At 43.6% G+C, this 16,622-nt stretch overlaps 1 protein-coding gene across 2 annotated transcripts; it reads left to right on the top strand.

The window, feature by feature from the left end:
* The first annotated feature begins 2,103 nt into the window (after positions 1-2,103).
* On the top strand, positions 2,104-15,652 carry adgre5b.1 (adhesion G protein-coupled receptor E5b, duplicate 1). 2 transcript variants are annotated; one of them, XM_079278445.1, is made up of 17 exons: positions 2,104-2,230; positions 5,189-5,269; positions 5,736-5,873; positions 5,957-6,088; positions 8,597-8,725; positions 8,966-9,009; positions 9,261-9,359; positions 9,462-9,615; positions 9,780-9,899; positions 9,985-10,184; positions 10,338-10,505; positions 11,165-11,359; positions 12,164-12,381; positions 12,514-12,672; positions 13,151-13,319; positions 13,500-13,601; positions 13,867-15,652. In XM_079278445.1, the coding sequence occupies exons 1-17, from the start codon at positions 2,200-2,202 to the stop codon at positions 13,906-13,908; spliced, it is 2,181 nt and encodes a 726-aa protein (XP_079134571.1). In that variant the 5' UTR covers positions 2,104-2,199; the 3' UTR covers positions 13,909-15,652. The 2 variants fall into 2 exon arrangements, with proteins under 2 accessions (XP_079134571.1, XP_079134570.1); XM_079278444.1 differs by having other exon boundaries at positions 9,261-9,615.
* Positions 15,653-16,622: the final 970 nt, after the last annotated feature.

Raw genomic sequence — 16,622 nt, 5'->3', positions numbered from 1 at the left:
TCAGCCACAATGCTGGCTCTGTCCGGCTCTTTAATGGATTTGGGGACGTCACACGCCTGACTGTATATAAGAAGTGGATGTAGTCTTCGTGACATCACCCATTGGTTTAAGGAATGTTGTTTTGAAGCCTCAAATTCGCCGTCGCCATCTTGGATTAGGGCCAACGCCATTTTTATTTTTCCGCAACCAATGAACGGAAGTTACCCTATTTGGAATGCTGAGGAGTGACGTAGAGACACCGTATACGGCTCAGGTAGCGGCAGAGACCTGTCAATCACAGTAAGCCCGCCCTAAGCATACTCCGCTTTATGGTCTATTTTACTCTAAAAGAGAAAATAATTTGCTAAACGAACATCATGCTGTGTCGAAGACGACTTGAAGCTAGCGCTTAAGACCATAAAATCATGTTTACAATGTTTACTGAGGGAATAAATCAAGTGAAAGGTCGGGTCATTTTCTCATCGGCTTCCATCTCCAGACTTCTTTTTGCAACCGGAGGAGTCGCCCCCTGCTGTTCTTTAGAGAGAATGCAAGTCTTAAGAGACTTCCAGATTGGCTTCACTTGGCAGAAGTGGAGGTGAAACGGGATATCTGGAGCAGAGCAGCAGCTTCCGTCCTCCGTCTGTGTCTACACAGGATGTATTCAGCCACAGTTTTGAGTAACAGGTCATCCGAGTTTTGGGCTGTGCTCAGACTCCAATACACAATCACTGAAGTTACGTGTAAAAAATGGAACAAAATAGACTTGACTCTTGCCTTCGACATGACGCCAGTGTTTTATGTGGTCATCATGGCATTCTGATACAAGATTTGGGGTTAAAACAAGTCAGCTGGAGACATTAAACACGTCCGCTGGATATTAAGTTTTTAACCAACTTAAATTCTTAAAACCAATTTGAGGCAAACTGGAAAGGAGAAACCTGTCTTTGTCTCATTTTTTAGAGTTCTTCACGGTAAACCTGTCACGGTAATTTGAGCTGGTCAGATTGAGCAACAGTGACTGAGGGGGATGGGCTGCAACGGTTAAAGTTGAAGCTGCTGCAATTGAGTTTTTGTTTCCATGTAGTTAGACTCACCCGGCACTCGCCAAACCAAAGTAACCAAACACTTTTACACAAGTGTCTTCACATATTTATGTCTTATTCCTTTACTGGTTTATACCAGTTCAGTCATTATGTAGAAATATAATTAAAATGTGTGTGGATATATAGTTTTTACTCAAGTTGTATACAACCCTGTTTTCTCTGAACCACATGTTTGGGGTCCTGGGGAGAATTTCACTTTAATAGAGGTCATGCTGCATCCGTCTCCAGTCTGTTTTCTTGCTGTCTGGGGGGTTGAGAAAACGCAGACATTTTGTCACTGGAATTGGGTGAAGGGCTAAACTTTTGGAGGGGAAAGGAGGAAAAGTAGGAGGAGATTTAGAGTGGGAGTTAGGAAGAATGGAAACAGATATACGATTACTTACTGGCAAAACTCAAGTACAGCAGCTGCTTGGATTGAGCGTTAGTCACAGGCCTCTCGCCGGTCTCTGTTCCCCCCTCCTCTCTTTCTCTGTCTCTCATGAGAGTGTTGTGAATAGCTCCTGAAATAGAGCCCGCTGGAGCGAAAAGGGAAATGTGAAAGACGGCGTAGACAGAAAGGGGGGTTCGTGAAAGCAATGTGATGGGGTGCCAGTGTGAGAAATGTGTTCACATGGAAAGATATGGTAGTGAAAGAAAAGAGCAAGACAAGGCCACACAGATACGTGAAAGGGAGGGAGAGAGAGGGAGAGGGAGAGGGAGAGGGAGAGGGAGGGAGGGAGAGACGGAGAGAGAGAGCAAGAGAGAGAGGGAGGGAGGGAGGGAGGGAGAGAGAGAGGGAGGGAGGGAGGGAGAGAGGGAGGGAGGGAGGTGTGGGGAATCAGGCAGAGAAGGCGGGCTGAGACTGAGAGTCTGAATCTGAAAGCGCAAGAGAGCCGGTGAAGGTTCACAGTTATTTCCCCTGCCATTCAATTATCCTCTAGAGAAAGGATTTATCTTCTTTTTTTTTACTCTCATTCTGGATTTAATGGACCTTGGACTACTGAGAAGTCTGAAAAATACTCAAATCGTTCTTGAACGTTGCGACAGGATCTTTTATTCCAGGGCATCAACCAGATTTACAACCAATTCATAGTTCTGATAAAGTCTGTGTGGGGGACATTGGTTTGCCTTTAACATGGAGTGTTGGAAGGCGCTACTTTTTGTGGGTAAGTCCATCAATGAGAGCTCAGTGTGTGTGTGTGTGTGTGTGAAGGTTGAGAAAAAAGACATGAAACAAAAAGTACAGGGAAGTTTAGAAATGTTGTAATTCAGTTGATGTACTTCCACTTTTTGTTTTAGTCAGACACACATGTCTATGACTGTGGGCTTGCTACAGAAACATGTGTGAATAAATCACTGATCTATATCAGTAAATAGTCACAGGACTGGTGCTACAGATCTGACCAGGTCAGTCAGAGCAGCTCCTCAGGCTGTCAGGGTAAAATAAACCCAGAGTCTGGATGAGTCGTGGCAGCGTGCAGCGGTCTGATGGCACACACAATATCTCACAACGGGAAGAATATCATTCTTTCAGGGCAAACCACAGACCTTGATAGGATATTTTTGGTTTACACATCTGTGTCAGACATATTTCAGAAGCTCATCACCATAGAACACATTTATATACAAGCTTTATTCCATCTTTGTACAGATATCATACATTATACTCTATGTTGAGCATGTTATTATATCCACACTATGTCAGACAGACCTATTACATCTAAAACATAATAGGTTGCACTGAACTATCACTAGTAATAGTACATATACTGTATAAGTATAATGTCTACCGGTATATAAAAGTAATATTCTGTTTATTTATTTTACTAAATGATCTCATCACACGTTGGTTTCATTACCAGAGGCCGACATGTTTCCTTGTCACATTGTTGCTTCATGTGAGCAACAAGCACTCATGATAACAAAACTAGAAAGGTTTCCCCTCAGCACCACGGCGCGTTTCAGCTTCTACAGATTAGTGTTTTGGTTTCCTGACTCACAGTTTCATGGTTTTGATTTTTACCACTCTCACCAACCTTGTTTCCTGTAGCAGCAGGCAGCAAATATTTCTGTCAGAATGTCATTCAAGTGCGAACGTTTGAATGTTTTTGAGAAAAGGAGCTATTCCACGATGTGTGACCCTACAACAGTACTGTGTCCAATGATTTGTTTAGACTATATAAGAGTAAGAACAGCTGCTCATGATTAATGCCTAAATTCATATGCCAGTAGGATGTCGAGCAATAACTGAAGTTATTTTACTTTTTTTCCTGTCTTTTCAAAGGTCAGCAGAAGCAATTGCTCCCATCAGTTTGAAATAGGTGTTGAATTGTTAACATGTGAATTTACAGCTTTTATAAGTCAGCTTAACTGTTTGTCAGAGTGAAATGAGTCCTTTGGTTCCGAGGAAATTGCAGTCGCTTTCATATGCATGTCACACAATACACACAGAGAGAAACCCTGGCAACAGGCAACACACGTTGGCGGTGTTTGTAACTTCCCCTTTCTATCCGGCCCAAAGTGAATGCAACAGGAAGAGAGACAGACGGACAGAAATGCAACATACAGCTTATAAAAAAAGATAGTTCATGAGTCAAACAACTATCTCCTTCACCACTGAAGGCTTACCGGTGGATGAACATCAGCTGCAAGCTGAGCATGAATTCACTCTTTGTATATTTTCAGGCTTGTTTGTATCCACAAATATGTAGTCATGAAGTTAGACTCAGTAAGACTGTTTCACACACTCACTCACTGACAATTTGACTGACAAGTGTCTGTTGTGGTTTGTAAATGATCTGAGGAACAGGGGGTTGGGTCATGAGTTTCGCAGGAGGAAGAAAATAATCACTAAAATTTTGCAGTTTTAGGTCGTCTCCAACACACCGTGATGTTCGTTTCGTCAATGATGGTCACATGTAGAGTAAAATAGATGCTTTTGGGTTTGGTTTCCTAAAGTAGCTGCCACAAAGGTTTAGGCTACTTGTTTTGAGCGAAACGTATAATGCCCGACAACGGAACAAAGACACTGATGACATAAGCAGTCGATCTTTTCAAGTCCACGATAACTGACCCCAGACAAGAATCTGGAAACAATTTATTGACTGCTTTTTAAAAAAAGTACAAAGCTTATTTACCCTCTCAGTTGAAATAAATTCAAATATTACGTTGAACAACATTACCTCTATTAAATGAGCAGACCAATTCATTACTTGGAAACCATATGTTTCCACCAATAACCAATACCAATAGGAAAATGAGAACATATGTTACTCTCACTTTAATTGCTTTACTTAACTATTTCCATCCAACTTTAACTTGTTTTAATCCCTTAGCATACTTTTACACCAGGGTTACAAATGTTTTTGGCTAAACGCTAAAGTCAACAAGCTAACATGATCAGAATGACTAAACTAACATGCAGATGTTTAGCAGGTGTAACATTTACCATATTCATGGTAATTCCCCCCCATTACTGTTGAGACATTTCCACCGAAAAGTCAGGAGTCTGCTGGTGGCGCCATATGAAAAGTCAGGCGACTTCCAAAATCATTAGGATTCATCCCCTAGGGACCAGAAATGTTTTGGACAAAGTTGCAATCATAGAAAAGCTGCAGAGAGATTTCAGTCTGGACCAAAGTGTTGGACCGACTGACCTCGACACTGATCCCTTGAGCAATGCTCGAGCCACTGTTGGTACCTTTTCGCATGCAAATGAAAAGCGTCATCACTGGAAATCGTGTGATAGCGCTGCAGCAAAACTGCAAGTAATTCAAATTTTTTCATATGTTGCAATTTGATCAGCGCTCTGATCAGCGCTCTTATGGGCATTGGCAAAAAATGAAAATGGGGCACGACTGCTGTGGGTTACAATTTTTGATCAAATGTTGCGGCATCACCAGGGAAGTGGCTTTTGTAGCCAACTCGAGGGTTAGTTGGGCTCTTCAAAAGCCCTTTCTGGGAAAAATGATGGTTGCAGGTTTCCCATAAAGGCCTGAATGACTAAATAAAGTTAAAAAAGGGGCACAATACATAGTTGCTCTGCTTTATTAGGGCTACCTTGTTATAAGATTTTGCCTTAACTGTGAATTGAAACTAAATGGCCTCTCTCTCTTTCCCCACAGGCCTATTGGGTTTGCTGAGGGAAGGTCTCACTGATTGTGACCTGGGCTTCACCACCTCAGATGGCAGTGCATTATGTTCTGGTAATAATCTGCCATGACCTCTAACTTCAACCATCCCTCTCCACTGTCTTGTTTCTGTCTCCCTATTTTTCTATTGTGACTTTTTACTGAAGACAAGAGCTCGCAGAAAGAAGTGGTGTTCCTTTTGCAATACCTCTCACTGAAGTCAGAAAAGAATCCTTTTTATGGTGACATTCCACGTTGTTTTTCCATTTCAGGCATTTATTAAGCACCGCTCATGTCCAGAGTGGATTGCAAGGAAAACAAACTAAATTGTTAGATCACCACCATTAGCCACAAAGCTAATGGTGGTGATCTGAGAATTTAAACATGGAGCTGAAAGAAACCGCTAATGATAGAGACTGCTTACAATCAAAATGACAAGTTCACCATCGACTGAAAATAATGTTTCATTCGTGGATTGGCCTGTGAGATTTAGCAATATAATTGTACTCTCTTTGCTTTTTCTATTCGTATCGAAACACAGATGACGATGAGTGCAAAGGAGGAGGACCATGTGGCAAGCACGCAAAGTGCGTTAACACGATTGGCAGCTACTACTGCCACTGCCTGGAGGGCTTCGTAGGTAAAAGGCAGGTTAACTTCGCGAGTGCACAGTGTACAGGTGAGCGTGTGTGTGAGCGTGTGTGATTAGTGTCTCTCTTTTATCGAACCGGTCTCACCCATCTTCACTTGTTCTTCTGTCAGATGTCAACGAGTGCACAGCTCACACAGATATCTGCGGTCACGCTGCTAATTGTACCAACCTGATTGGGAGCTACAACTGCACCTGCCACGTTGGGTACACCAACACCACCAGTGACCCTGGAAACTGCACAGGTGAATACTGTCTACTTGTGACTGGTGCTGTGCTGGGAGTTTGGGAGATCACTCAACGAGATGCTCAATCGAGTCAAAAAGGTGAAAGTTGAGTGAGATTTTGGTCTGTACTTATCTACACAGACCTGAAAACTCTGATGTGTGTGTCGGTGCATCTTGTTAGATCATTTCCACCAAATTGGGAATCGGTGGTGGCTGCCTCTGACAATTTTTTTAACTTTTTAAACGAGGCGATGGCACAAGCACAGCCACTGAACGTATCGTTAGGCCAGATGGAGGTGGAGGTGTGAAAGTAAGCGACCAGGCCCTTCGCCCTCACTTTAGCTATTACAGTCCAGAACCAAAAACAAGCTCAGGGCTGGTTCAGTGCTGGTTCAGTGCTGGTTCAGGGCTGGTTCAGTGCTGGTTCAGCGCTGGTTCAGTGCTGGTTCAGTGCTGGTTCAGCGCTGGTTCAGTGCTGGTTCAGTGCTGGTTCAGTGCTGGTTCAGGGCTGGTTCAGTGCTGGTTCAGCGCTGGTTCAGTGCTGGTTCAGTGCTGGTTCAGCGCTGGTTCAGTGCTGGTTCAGTGCTGGTTCAGTGCTGGTTCAGTGCTGGTTCAGCGCTGGTTCAGTGCTGGTTCAGTGCTGGTTCAGTGCTGGTTCAGTGCTGGTTCAGTGCTGGCTCAGTGCTGGCTCAGTGCTGGTTCAGTGCTGGTTCAGTGCTGGCTCAGTGCTGGTTCAGGGCTGGTTCAGTGCTGGTTCAGCGCTGGTTCAGTGCTGGTTCAGTGCTGGTTCAGTGCTGGCTCAGTGCTGGCTCAGTGCTGGTTCAGTGCTGGTTCAGTGCTGGCTCAGTGCTGGTTCAGTGCTGGCTCAGTGCTGGCTCAGTGCTGGTTCAGTGCTGGCTCAGTGCTGGCTCAGTGCTGGTTCAGTGCTGGTTCAGTGCTGGCTCAGTGCTGGCTCAGTGCTGGTTCAGGGCTGGTTCAGTGCTGGCTCAGTGCTGGTTCAGTGCTGGCTCAGTGCTGGCTCAGTGCTGGTTCAGTGCTGGCTCAGTGCTGGCTCAGTGCTGGTTCAGTGCTGGTTCAGTGCTGGCTCAGTGCTGGCTCAGTGCTGGTTCAGTGCTGGTTCAGTGCTGGTTCAGTGCTGGTTCAGTGCTGGCTCAGTGCTGGTTCAGTGCTGGCTCAGTGCTGGTTCAGTGCTGGTTCAGTGCTGGCTCAGTGCTGGTTCAGGGCTGGTTCAGTGCTGGTTCAGCGCTGGTTCAGCGCTGGCTCAGTGCTGGTTCAGTGCTGGTTCAGTGCTGGCTCAGTGCTGGTTCAGTGCTGGTTCAGTGCTGGTTCAGTGCTGGTTCAGTGCTGGTTCAGGGCTGGTTCAGTGCTGGTTCAGTGCTGGTTCAGTGCTGGTTCAGTGCTGGTTCAGTGCTGGTTCAGCGCTGGTTCAGCGCTGGTTCAGTGCTGGTTCAGTGCTGGTTCAGTGCTGGTTCAGTGCTGGTTCAGTGCTGGTTCAGTGCTGGTTCAGGGCTGGTTCAGTGCTGGTTCAGTGCTGGTTCGGCTGACTTCAATCAATGGCTTGTGTGACACAAAAAAACCCACACACATTGGCAGCACTGTAAACATTACAAACTAATAAACACATATTTCATGTGACTTTTGTTGGCTGAATCCAAATTGAAGTGGCATCGTCTCTGCAAACACGTAAAGTTAAAGTAAACAAAAGCGTCTGAGCTACTTTCTGCTATTTTCTGATCATCTGAAAGAGGATTGAGCAACACACCTGCTGTCTCACGTGTCCTCTGCACTGCATGGCAGCAGGGCTTCCTGTCTTTACCACAACGTGACAAGCAGCACGTCATCATGGCCAAGCAGAGCAACATGCTGAACCCGCATGAATACTTTTAGAACATATACTTGGTATGCTGAGGCCTTCATTATGAACGAGTTAACAGCAACACAATAAAACAAACTGACTCAGTAATCTCTGTCATACAGCAGTATCTACGTACTATCAGCTAATATCAGCCGCACAAACTACTGGTAATACCAGACCAGGTGAGGTTGAAGTAGCAAAACCCCTAAAAAAGTATTTGTTCGCTTTTAATGTCCTTTTTTGCTAAATCCTGGAGCTCCTCAGTAAAGAACAGAAAACGACTGCTCTGACAACATCGCTGGCAGTTTAACAGGGATACATATGGGCACGTTTATCAAATTCAAATAAAACTCTGCACAATTATGGAAGAATCAGGGAGTTCACAGCTTCCCTCAGCTACGCAATTTCCAAAATTAAAAAGCCGTGTCATATCCGGGTTGATCTCGAAAAGGTCCTACATGCTTTTGTTTTCATCGTGGTTCAACTATTGTAGCTCCCTGGACTCCGACCCAAACCACAAAGCCATCTCCTGCCTCCCGCTCGTACAAATTGCAGCTCTTAACAACATCTCACACTGGCTGCAGGCCAAGCTCAGAACCGACTGGTCTCTCTGAAATCCTTGCCCATGAGGAATGTCAGTGATTATGTCTCTGTTTGCTCTTCTAACACAGACATCGATGAATGCAAAGAAGCTGACCTCTGTGCAGGAAACGGGACTTGTGAAAACAGGGACGGGAGTTACCGGTGCACGTGTTCAGAAGGATACACCAACTATGGCAAAGACAGGACAGCGTGCTCAAGTGAGTGGATGCGTACGCAATTCCTCTCCATCGCTATCTATTATGACCTCATAGGAAGCTTCTATGTCATTGTGGTCGCTCTGGGTACTTTCTGTGTTGACTCATGTGATCCCAGATAACCTGGCGTGTGTCTCACGGGATGATGAGGATGCGTTTCTGTTCAGTGCTGCTGTTTTTGCTGCGTAGATTTTGTCTTTCGCCGGCGAGATGATAATCTGATGTTTCTCTCCGTTCCATCAGAGCTCGACTGTGACAGCTTCAATGGAAACGGCGGTCCTGCACCGGTAAGCTGCATGTTTAGACACAACATTATTAGCACACTGCAACAATTAAGTTATAACAGAGGGTTTATCTTCATAAGCTCAGAGTGCAGGGTCAGTTATAATCAAGCTCTCTGGGTTTTCTTAAGAATATTTCAACCAATTTCCTCAATTTACTCGACCTCCCTGCAGCCCTGTAGTTTTGAGCTTCCACATGTTTTAGTCGGGCACACTGAACAGTCTTATTATTCTCTCTCCCCGTCTCTGTCTCTCAGTCGCTCGGAGGCCTGGCAGACATTTTGTTCATGATGAGAAACAGCTGTTTGGCTCTGTCTGACCCAAGCACCGCCGGTGATGGAAAGGTGCTCCTGCAGGTGAGAGCAGCAGATACAGAAACACCATCGCACACGTTTCGTACACAAACGAACCCAGACAGTATTCTCAATCCTCCCGCTCGCGTCCTGCATCTTGGACAGAACCTTTTCACAGCGACCGATGCCATCTTGTCCCCCGGCCCCCTGGAGAGCGGTGAAGATGTGAGCGGATTGCTCGTTGCGGTGGAGAACGCTTTGATGCTCATCGGCCCGCAGCTCAAAGACGGCCGCACCAAGACAACCACCACCGAGACCGGTACCAGTGGCCACGAGCTCAGTTGTGATTTGCAGATTGTGTTATGCCGTAAACAGCTCACAGGCCTTTATGTGGATGAGAAGATGCATGCATGAGGTCAATAAATGACGTTGGGAAAGCTGATGTGAACTGGGTGATTTGAAGTGAGTCATCCGCTCAAATAGATCTGGAGATTGCAGTGCAGAGGGGAAAGACTGCGCCCACTGGACCAATCCATCTGACCAATGAGAATGCTACACTTGACACTGACTGGACAACAGCAGCTGGGATGGCATCATACCCTGGTAAACTTCTCCTCTCTTTGGCAACGAGGCAACATTCCTGTGGTTTATCAATGAATATTATCATATTCCGTGTCGTCTTTTACAGGTTTTGCTCTGGCTGCGTTGTTGAGCTACAAGAACCTTGAGGCATCTGTGAACCGGTCCTTCGACGGGCTCACAGGACATGAAAAGGACGGCGTGAGTCCTTCCTTTCAGATCTCCTCTAAAGTTGTGTCTGTTGTGGTCTCGAACCCATCCACTCAGAACCTGAGCAGCCCCGTCAACATCACCCTCAGACATCTACAGGTAGTCCAACCGCTCACACCGTCTTCTCAGTGTGGTCCTACTTTCTTTTTTTTTCAAAATCATTGCAGTCAAAACACTTGGGAGTACTGGAATATGAAGAAAGACAAATACACAAAGCCTGCTTTTGACATGACGGTATTGTTTTGTTCACAGGACAATGTGGAGTCAGCTCAGCTGAGCTACATCTGTGCGTACTGGACCGAGAGTGGGGCCTGGTCCACAGATGGTTGTTATCAATTGCAGTCCACTGCCACTCACACTGTGTGTACATGTCAACATCTGAGCAGCTTTGCTGTGCTCATGGCGCTCTACGACATGGAGGTAAGAAGCACACACGCCGTAGAAACCCTTTGTCGCATTATGAAAAGTGACATATAGTAAAAAAGTGGCATGACATGTAAGTGTTACTGGACCTGAAAAGGGCTTTAGGAAAAAAGAATATTTATACATTTTTATTTTATTGATTTCATTTCTTTTTCTCACAAATTATTTATACATTTTCCACAATTTATTTCTGTGATTATTGACTTCATTATTACCTATTCATTTATTCATGCAGTGTTTGGCCGCAGCAGGCAGCTGTGTTAGTGAAGAAGAAGCTCTGATGAATAACCTGACCAGCAGCAAATGGAGACCTTAGAAATAAGCTGGAGGACTATTTAGCAGCTAAATAACCCAGATGTTTCCCTCGGGAGTTTGTAGAGACCGAAGAGGAGAGTAAATATTGAACTTACATTCCTCGGGTGGCCAGAAACACGACGCCAAATGACTGATAATGTATCAGTTCAACGTGTAAATAGGCAGCTGTTTGCAAACAAGTTTGTCATTATCAACTTTATTAAGTGATAATATATCAATGTTGTGTTTACAGCTTGTTTATTTCACCTCCAAGTGGCCAACAGATTAGTTCATGCTTATGACAATAACACACATCGTGTTGTAAATGATAACCTCTGGAACTACCGCATCTTCTCTACCAGCACACCTTTGGACTCCAGTTGGTGACCAAGATAGGGCTGACCATCTCCCTGGCGTGCCTCGTACTGTGCATCCTGACATTCAAGTTCTGCCGCTCCATACAAGGAAGCCGCACCACCATCCACCTGCACCTCTGCGTCTGCCTCTTCATGGCTGACCTCGTCTTCCTGGCTGGCATTTCACAAACTAAACCCGTGGTGCGTTTGGTGAAGCAAATAGCGACTGCAGCTACACACATACTGCTGCAATCATCACGATTGACGTTGTATTTACTGAGAAAGTAATTTGATTAAAACGTTTAGCCTGGGTTGGACTGTTCCACTCTTTTTCCTGTTTACATGCAACAAAGTCAATGTGGAGAGGCGCTCCTCACTTTAACTCTCAACATGAGAGCGTTTCTGCAATGTTCAACCTCAAGCATGTCTTCCTGCCACGTTACAGTTTAATTCCCCTGTGGTTATCCTGAAGGGGAAAAAAAGGAGAATAAAAAGGCTTTTTCACCGACAGTACTTTTCTTGAAAAGGCTGACAGCGGAGCGGAAAATCACAAAATGGCCAAATAGGATGTTGGTTTGTTGTTGTTGTTCGACTGGAGACTTCTGAATTCCATAGAATTGTCACTCGTGTGTCTTCATCAGTGGTGGATAGTTGCTGTATTTAAGTACAGTTTTGGGGATCTTATACTTTCCATATTATACAACTTCATGTTGTACTTCACAACATAGCAGAAGTTGTATACAAGTTACAAGTTTTGAATACTTTACTTTTGATACTGAAGTTGATTTTACTGACAATACTTTTACGAACAATTTGAATGGATTCTTACTTCTCATACATACAGTGTGTGAATTTATGGTGTTGATTTGATTTATCTGACTGTAATCTGAGGTCATGATCATCAAAAATAGCTTTGGCTCTTCTTATTTATGATCTGGATCTGATTGGTGCCGTGAGGCATGTCAGGCCTCTGATCTCTTTCTTCGTGTGCTCACATTGTTACAGGGCAGCTGCAGGTTCGTTGCGGCGATGCTCCATTACTTCTTCTTGGGAGTGTTCACCTGGATGCTGTTAGAAGGGGTGCAGCTGTACCGTATGGTGGTCCTGGTGTTCAACGCCAGCATTCGGCCCCTCTACCTATTCCTCGCTGGTTATGGGACACCCCTCCTTATCGTCGCTATATCTGCCATCATTCGACCAAACGGATACGGCACCGACCATCAGTACGTTTGTCTTTGAATACTTTAATGTGTGACAGCGGTTAAGTCAGTGCGTTACACAGGCCATGCTGTTATCTATCTCTGTGACTTCAGGAAAACTCTGTCATGCACAAGCGTTTCCTTCCTCTCATCTAGCTGCTGGCTGTCTCTGGAACACGGCCTCATCTGGAGTTTCTACAGTCCCGTGTGCTTCATCATCATCCTCAATGTCTTCTTTTTCATCATCACCGTCTGGAAGCTGGCCCAGAAGTTCACCAGCCTCAACCCAGACCTCTCCAAACTGCATAAAATCAAGTCAGTGTGTGTGCTTGTTTGCGTGTAACAGTGGCTCTTTGTGTGGCGTAATGTGACCTCACCTAAACCACTGCGCACGTCAACACGTGTGTTGGCCGAACGGAGCAGCTTTGGGACCTGAAAAATGCATGGATGGAAAGAATGTAGCTCATGTTTCCTCAGGACCAACTCTGCTCTCTAATGACATGCTGCTTCCCCACTTCCCCTGTGGATTATACTGCCAGCTATTAATGGGAATAAGAGGAATATATCACCAAATGCTACCAAGGCCCATGCAGAGTTGAAATAGTGTTCCTCTGTAAGCATTTGTCCTTCAAACGAATCTATTATATTCTTCTTTCCACTGTTTAAGGATTTCCCAGACGCTGCAGTGATAACTGAGTCATCCAGGTGTTTGGGCTCATGTTAATCTTTCCTTTCATTCTCTATCTGTTGCCTTTCCTCTGAACCCACCCTCCCCCATCCTCCTCCTCTGCAGAGCTTTCACAGTGACAGCCATCGCCCAGATGTGCATACTGGGTCTGATGTGGGTGTTTGGGGCCTTCCTGTTTGAAGAGGGCACCACGGTGGAAGCATACATCTTCACTATCCTCAACAGCCTGCAGGGAGCACTGGTCTTCATCATGCACTGCCTGCTGTCTAAACAGGTAGGACACAGCAGCTGTGTGTGTGTGTGTGTGTGTGTGTGTGCGTGCGTGTAACTGCGTCTGTATGCATGCAGGTAAGATATTAACGCACCAGATGAAACTAGAAGAGAAAGTGGAGCGACAGAAATGTCAGGGTTTTGAGCAGTGATCTTTGTTCTGATGTTCTGCTGCCCCCTGCAGGTGAGAGACGAGTACGCCCATTTCCTCTCCTGTGTCTGCACATCACAGAAGAAGAGGTACTCCGACCTCAGCAGTACCAATCCCTCCAGTAGTCAGTCACAAGTAAGTTTAATGGGACCTTACTCACTACCACAAACACTGCTCAACTTTGGTACTTTTGTACAATTTTGCAGAACCACCCTTTGAGTATTTCCTTTTTATACTTCCTAATACTGGTTTAGGTACTTTTGAATGTCTGGTTATGAAGTATTTTAACATTGTGCTGTTGCTACTTTTACTTTATTACAATCATACTTCTTCCATTGAGGCAAACACATTACCGAGCGTTGTCTAACATTGTTTCTGATCTTTGTTTGTGTTCATTCAGGGTTCTCGGAGTGGGCAGAACACCGGAGAATCTAAAATATGAAGCGCTCTATCAGTTATTGTACCCCAGAGACAGACTGGCACACCGTTAACCTATCCGGGCTAAGTTTAAAGGTTTGGAAGACTTAAATGAAAGAATCTGTCATTATTTTCTTACCATAATGCCAATTGAAACCATTTCAGTTTTGTTGTACCACGATACCATCTGTTTGATAATCAGGGCCTCCAAGAGGTCACAAGTTCAATCTGAGGCGTTATGAAGACTGCATTATGGGTCAGGAAGTCTGCGATTTACCTCCTTAGTTTTGCTCATTTTCCTCACTGATGATGCTCCACAGTGCTGTAAATGGTGTAAATCAAGTTGTATTGATGACTGAATTTGTTATTTAGTGTCATTACAGTCACAGCAGACAAGAAGTAGCCAACTACCGGTACTAAAGGTTTTTATTCAGGAACTCTTTAAATAAAAGTGAAACATATGACAATCTCTTATCGGTTCATCAAAAACATATCATAATCCCAATATAAGCTGTATCTCCTTTCGAAGGATTAAAAGTGACACATACACAGTGACGTAGACTATTTAATTTCAATAGCAGCGTGCAGACTATAAAGTCTACATTATGTAGGCTACAAGAAGATATGAGAGATGCTCTCCAAGCTTAGAGCATGAGCAAACAGTTTCTGCTGTATTTTTTATGAATGTTTTATGTAAAGAAAATAAGGGTGGGTGTGCTTTTTGAATCCATGTATTGTATTTAAATGGAAAGGAAGCAATTGACTGATGATGAATACGTTCCAGTTCCTCTGAAGTTCCCTTCATGGTTCCTGCAGATCCAACATGTGCTCCTACAAGGATTTCATGTCTCTAGTTTCTTGATTTTCAACAAAATAAGTGATTTGTTTTCATCACTTGTGGCTGTTTATAGATACTATTTTCTTGCAATTGATTTGCAATTGAGACGTGCCTTTTGTCACTGGTGTTTGTGACGCTACGTGTTTTTCTCTTCATAAGAAAACAAATCCAGCCCCAAAATAGCTGCTTGGCAAATTCACAAACACAGACCCACCCTTCTGATGAGCCGGCAGCTTCCTGCAATCAAACCGTGTTTATGGAATCAAATTCCATTTTGTTGTCATGTTGTCTTATTACAGCCGTTAGCCAATGCCTCCACAGATTGTCAGTGACTGTAAATTATCACATCCCAGAAATGAGAAGAGTTTTGATGAGGTCTAATGGTTTGTTTGTTATTGCACTTTTACATTGTAAAAAAATGATAATCCAGCACATCTTCACTCAAATGGTGCAACCATCAACTTGAGAACCAGCCTCACTCACAGAACCTGAACAGTTTACTTGTAAAAAAAGCTATTAGTTGTATATTTTTATATGTTCGATAAAGGAATACAAAACAATCAGTCTTTTTATGTGATTGGTTTTGTCCTGCAGCATTTGTTTGTATTTGTCCCTTTCTCATCTATGAGCCAGATTAAGACCACGCATGTGTTGGTTTAACAACGAAACTGTTCTTAGGTTCTCATGTGTTTGTGACCAGCGATACGTTTTATTCATGCGTTGCAAAATGTATTTCTGTGAGAAAAAAAGCAATGCGCATTATGTAGCATTTTGTGAATGTAAGCGTCTTATTTTTAGATCTGGGCCTTCTATAGGTGTTCTACTTTGAAGGTGTATGAACTTATTTTTCTACTTTGTTTTGTTGTATGTTGTTTGGTGCTGTTTTCTTTAAAGAACATTCACCATTTTTATTAAAGCTTCTATTTCATCTGAAAAATCTGTAGAGTGTTTTTTTCAGTGTTAGTCCTCAGCAGATGGATAGATAGATAATGAGGTAGATAGGTAGGCAGTGAGGTAGGTAGGTAGGTGGGTAGACAGATAGATAGATAGATAGATAGATAGATAGATAGATAGATAGATAGATAGATAGATAGATAGATAGATAGATAGATAGATAGAAAGATAGATAGATAGATAGATAGATAGATAGATAGATCGATAGATAGATAGATGGATGGATAGATAGATAGATCGATAGATAGATAGATAGATAGATAGATCGATAGATAGATAGATAGATAGATAGATAGATAGATAGATAGATAGATAGATAGATAGATAGATAGATAGATAGATAGATAGATAGATAGAAGACTGATGAAAATTAGTAAAGAATGACTCAAAGTTGCAGAGAATCGCCCACTTACTGTTGCAGACAGTACATCAAGTAGAGATGGATGACTCATGATGATTGTGAAACATTACAGCCCTTCAATATATCTGTGGTGGATGGTGACAGCCCAATAATTCACTCAGCTATATCGACTATTTGAAATGAGACTCTGTAAATGTAAACGTGGCATGATTCATAAATATATCAAACTGAGTGAGTAATGTCTATTCGGCAGCAAGATCTCTGTAAAGTTTGCCAACAGGTCATACCAGTAACGTTAGCCTGTAGCAGCAAAACCCTGGATTTGATAATGTGCTCAATCTCCCTTCAACAGATTGCAGGTACTTTTGTGTATTTATATTTTATATCTGACGCCATTCTACCGCGCTTTGAAGTTTTGATGCACTTTGCTGACAATTTAAAAAAAAGCTTTTTTTGTGACTTGCAGCCTATTCCTCCATTGCACATTATTTACTCCAGTGAATTCCCCACGGCCATTGACGATATGTGTCATTCCGAGTTTCTCATGAAACGAACAATATTTTTTCCCCGGATGAAATGAGACTGG

The sequence above is a fragment of the Melanostigma gelatinosum genome (assembly GCF_949748355.1).
Source record: "Melanostigma gelatinosum genome assembly, chromosome: 11".
In the NCBI taxonomy this organism is placed as follows: Eukaryota; Metazoa; Chordata; class Actinopteri; order Perciformes; family Zoarcidae; genus Melanostigma; species Melanostigma gelatinosum.
This window is presented reverse-complemented; position numbering and strand designations above follow the sequence as displayed.

What these genes read in the sequence shown, in the direction of transcription:
- adgre5b.1 (XM_079278444.1), top strand. Translation starts at nt 2,200, where the DNA reads ATGGAGTGTTGGAAGGCGCTACTTTTTGTGG. An exon ending in CGCGAGTGCACAGTGTACAG is followed by an intron (nt 5,874 to 5,956) that starts GTGAGCGTGTGT and finishes TTCTTCTGTCAG; the next exon opens with ATGTCAACGAGTGCACAGCT. An exon ending in AGACAGGACAGCGTGCTCAA is followed by an intron (nt 8,726 to 8,965) that starts GTGAGTGGATGC and finishes CCGTTCCATCAG; the next exon opens with AGCTCGACTGTGACAGCTTC.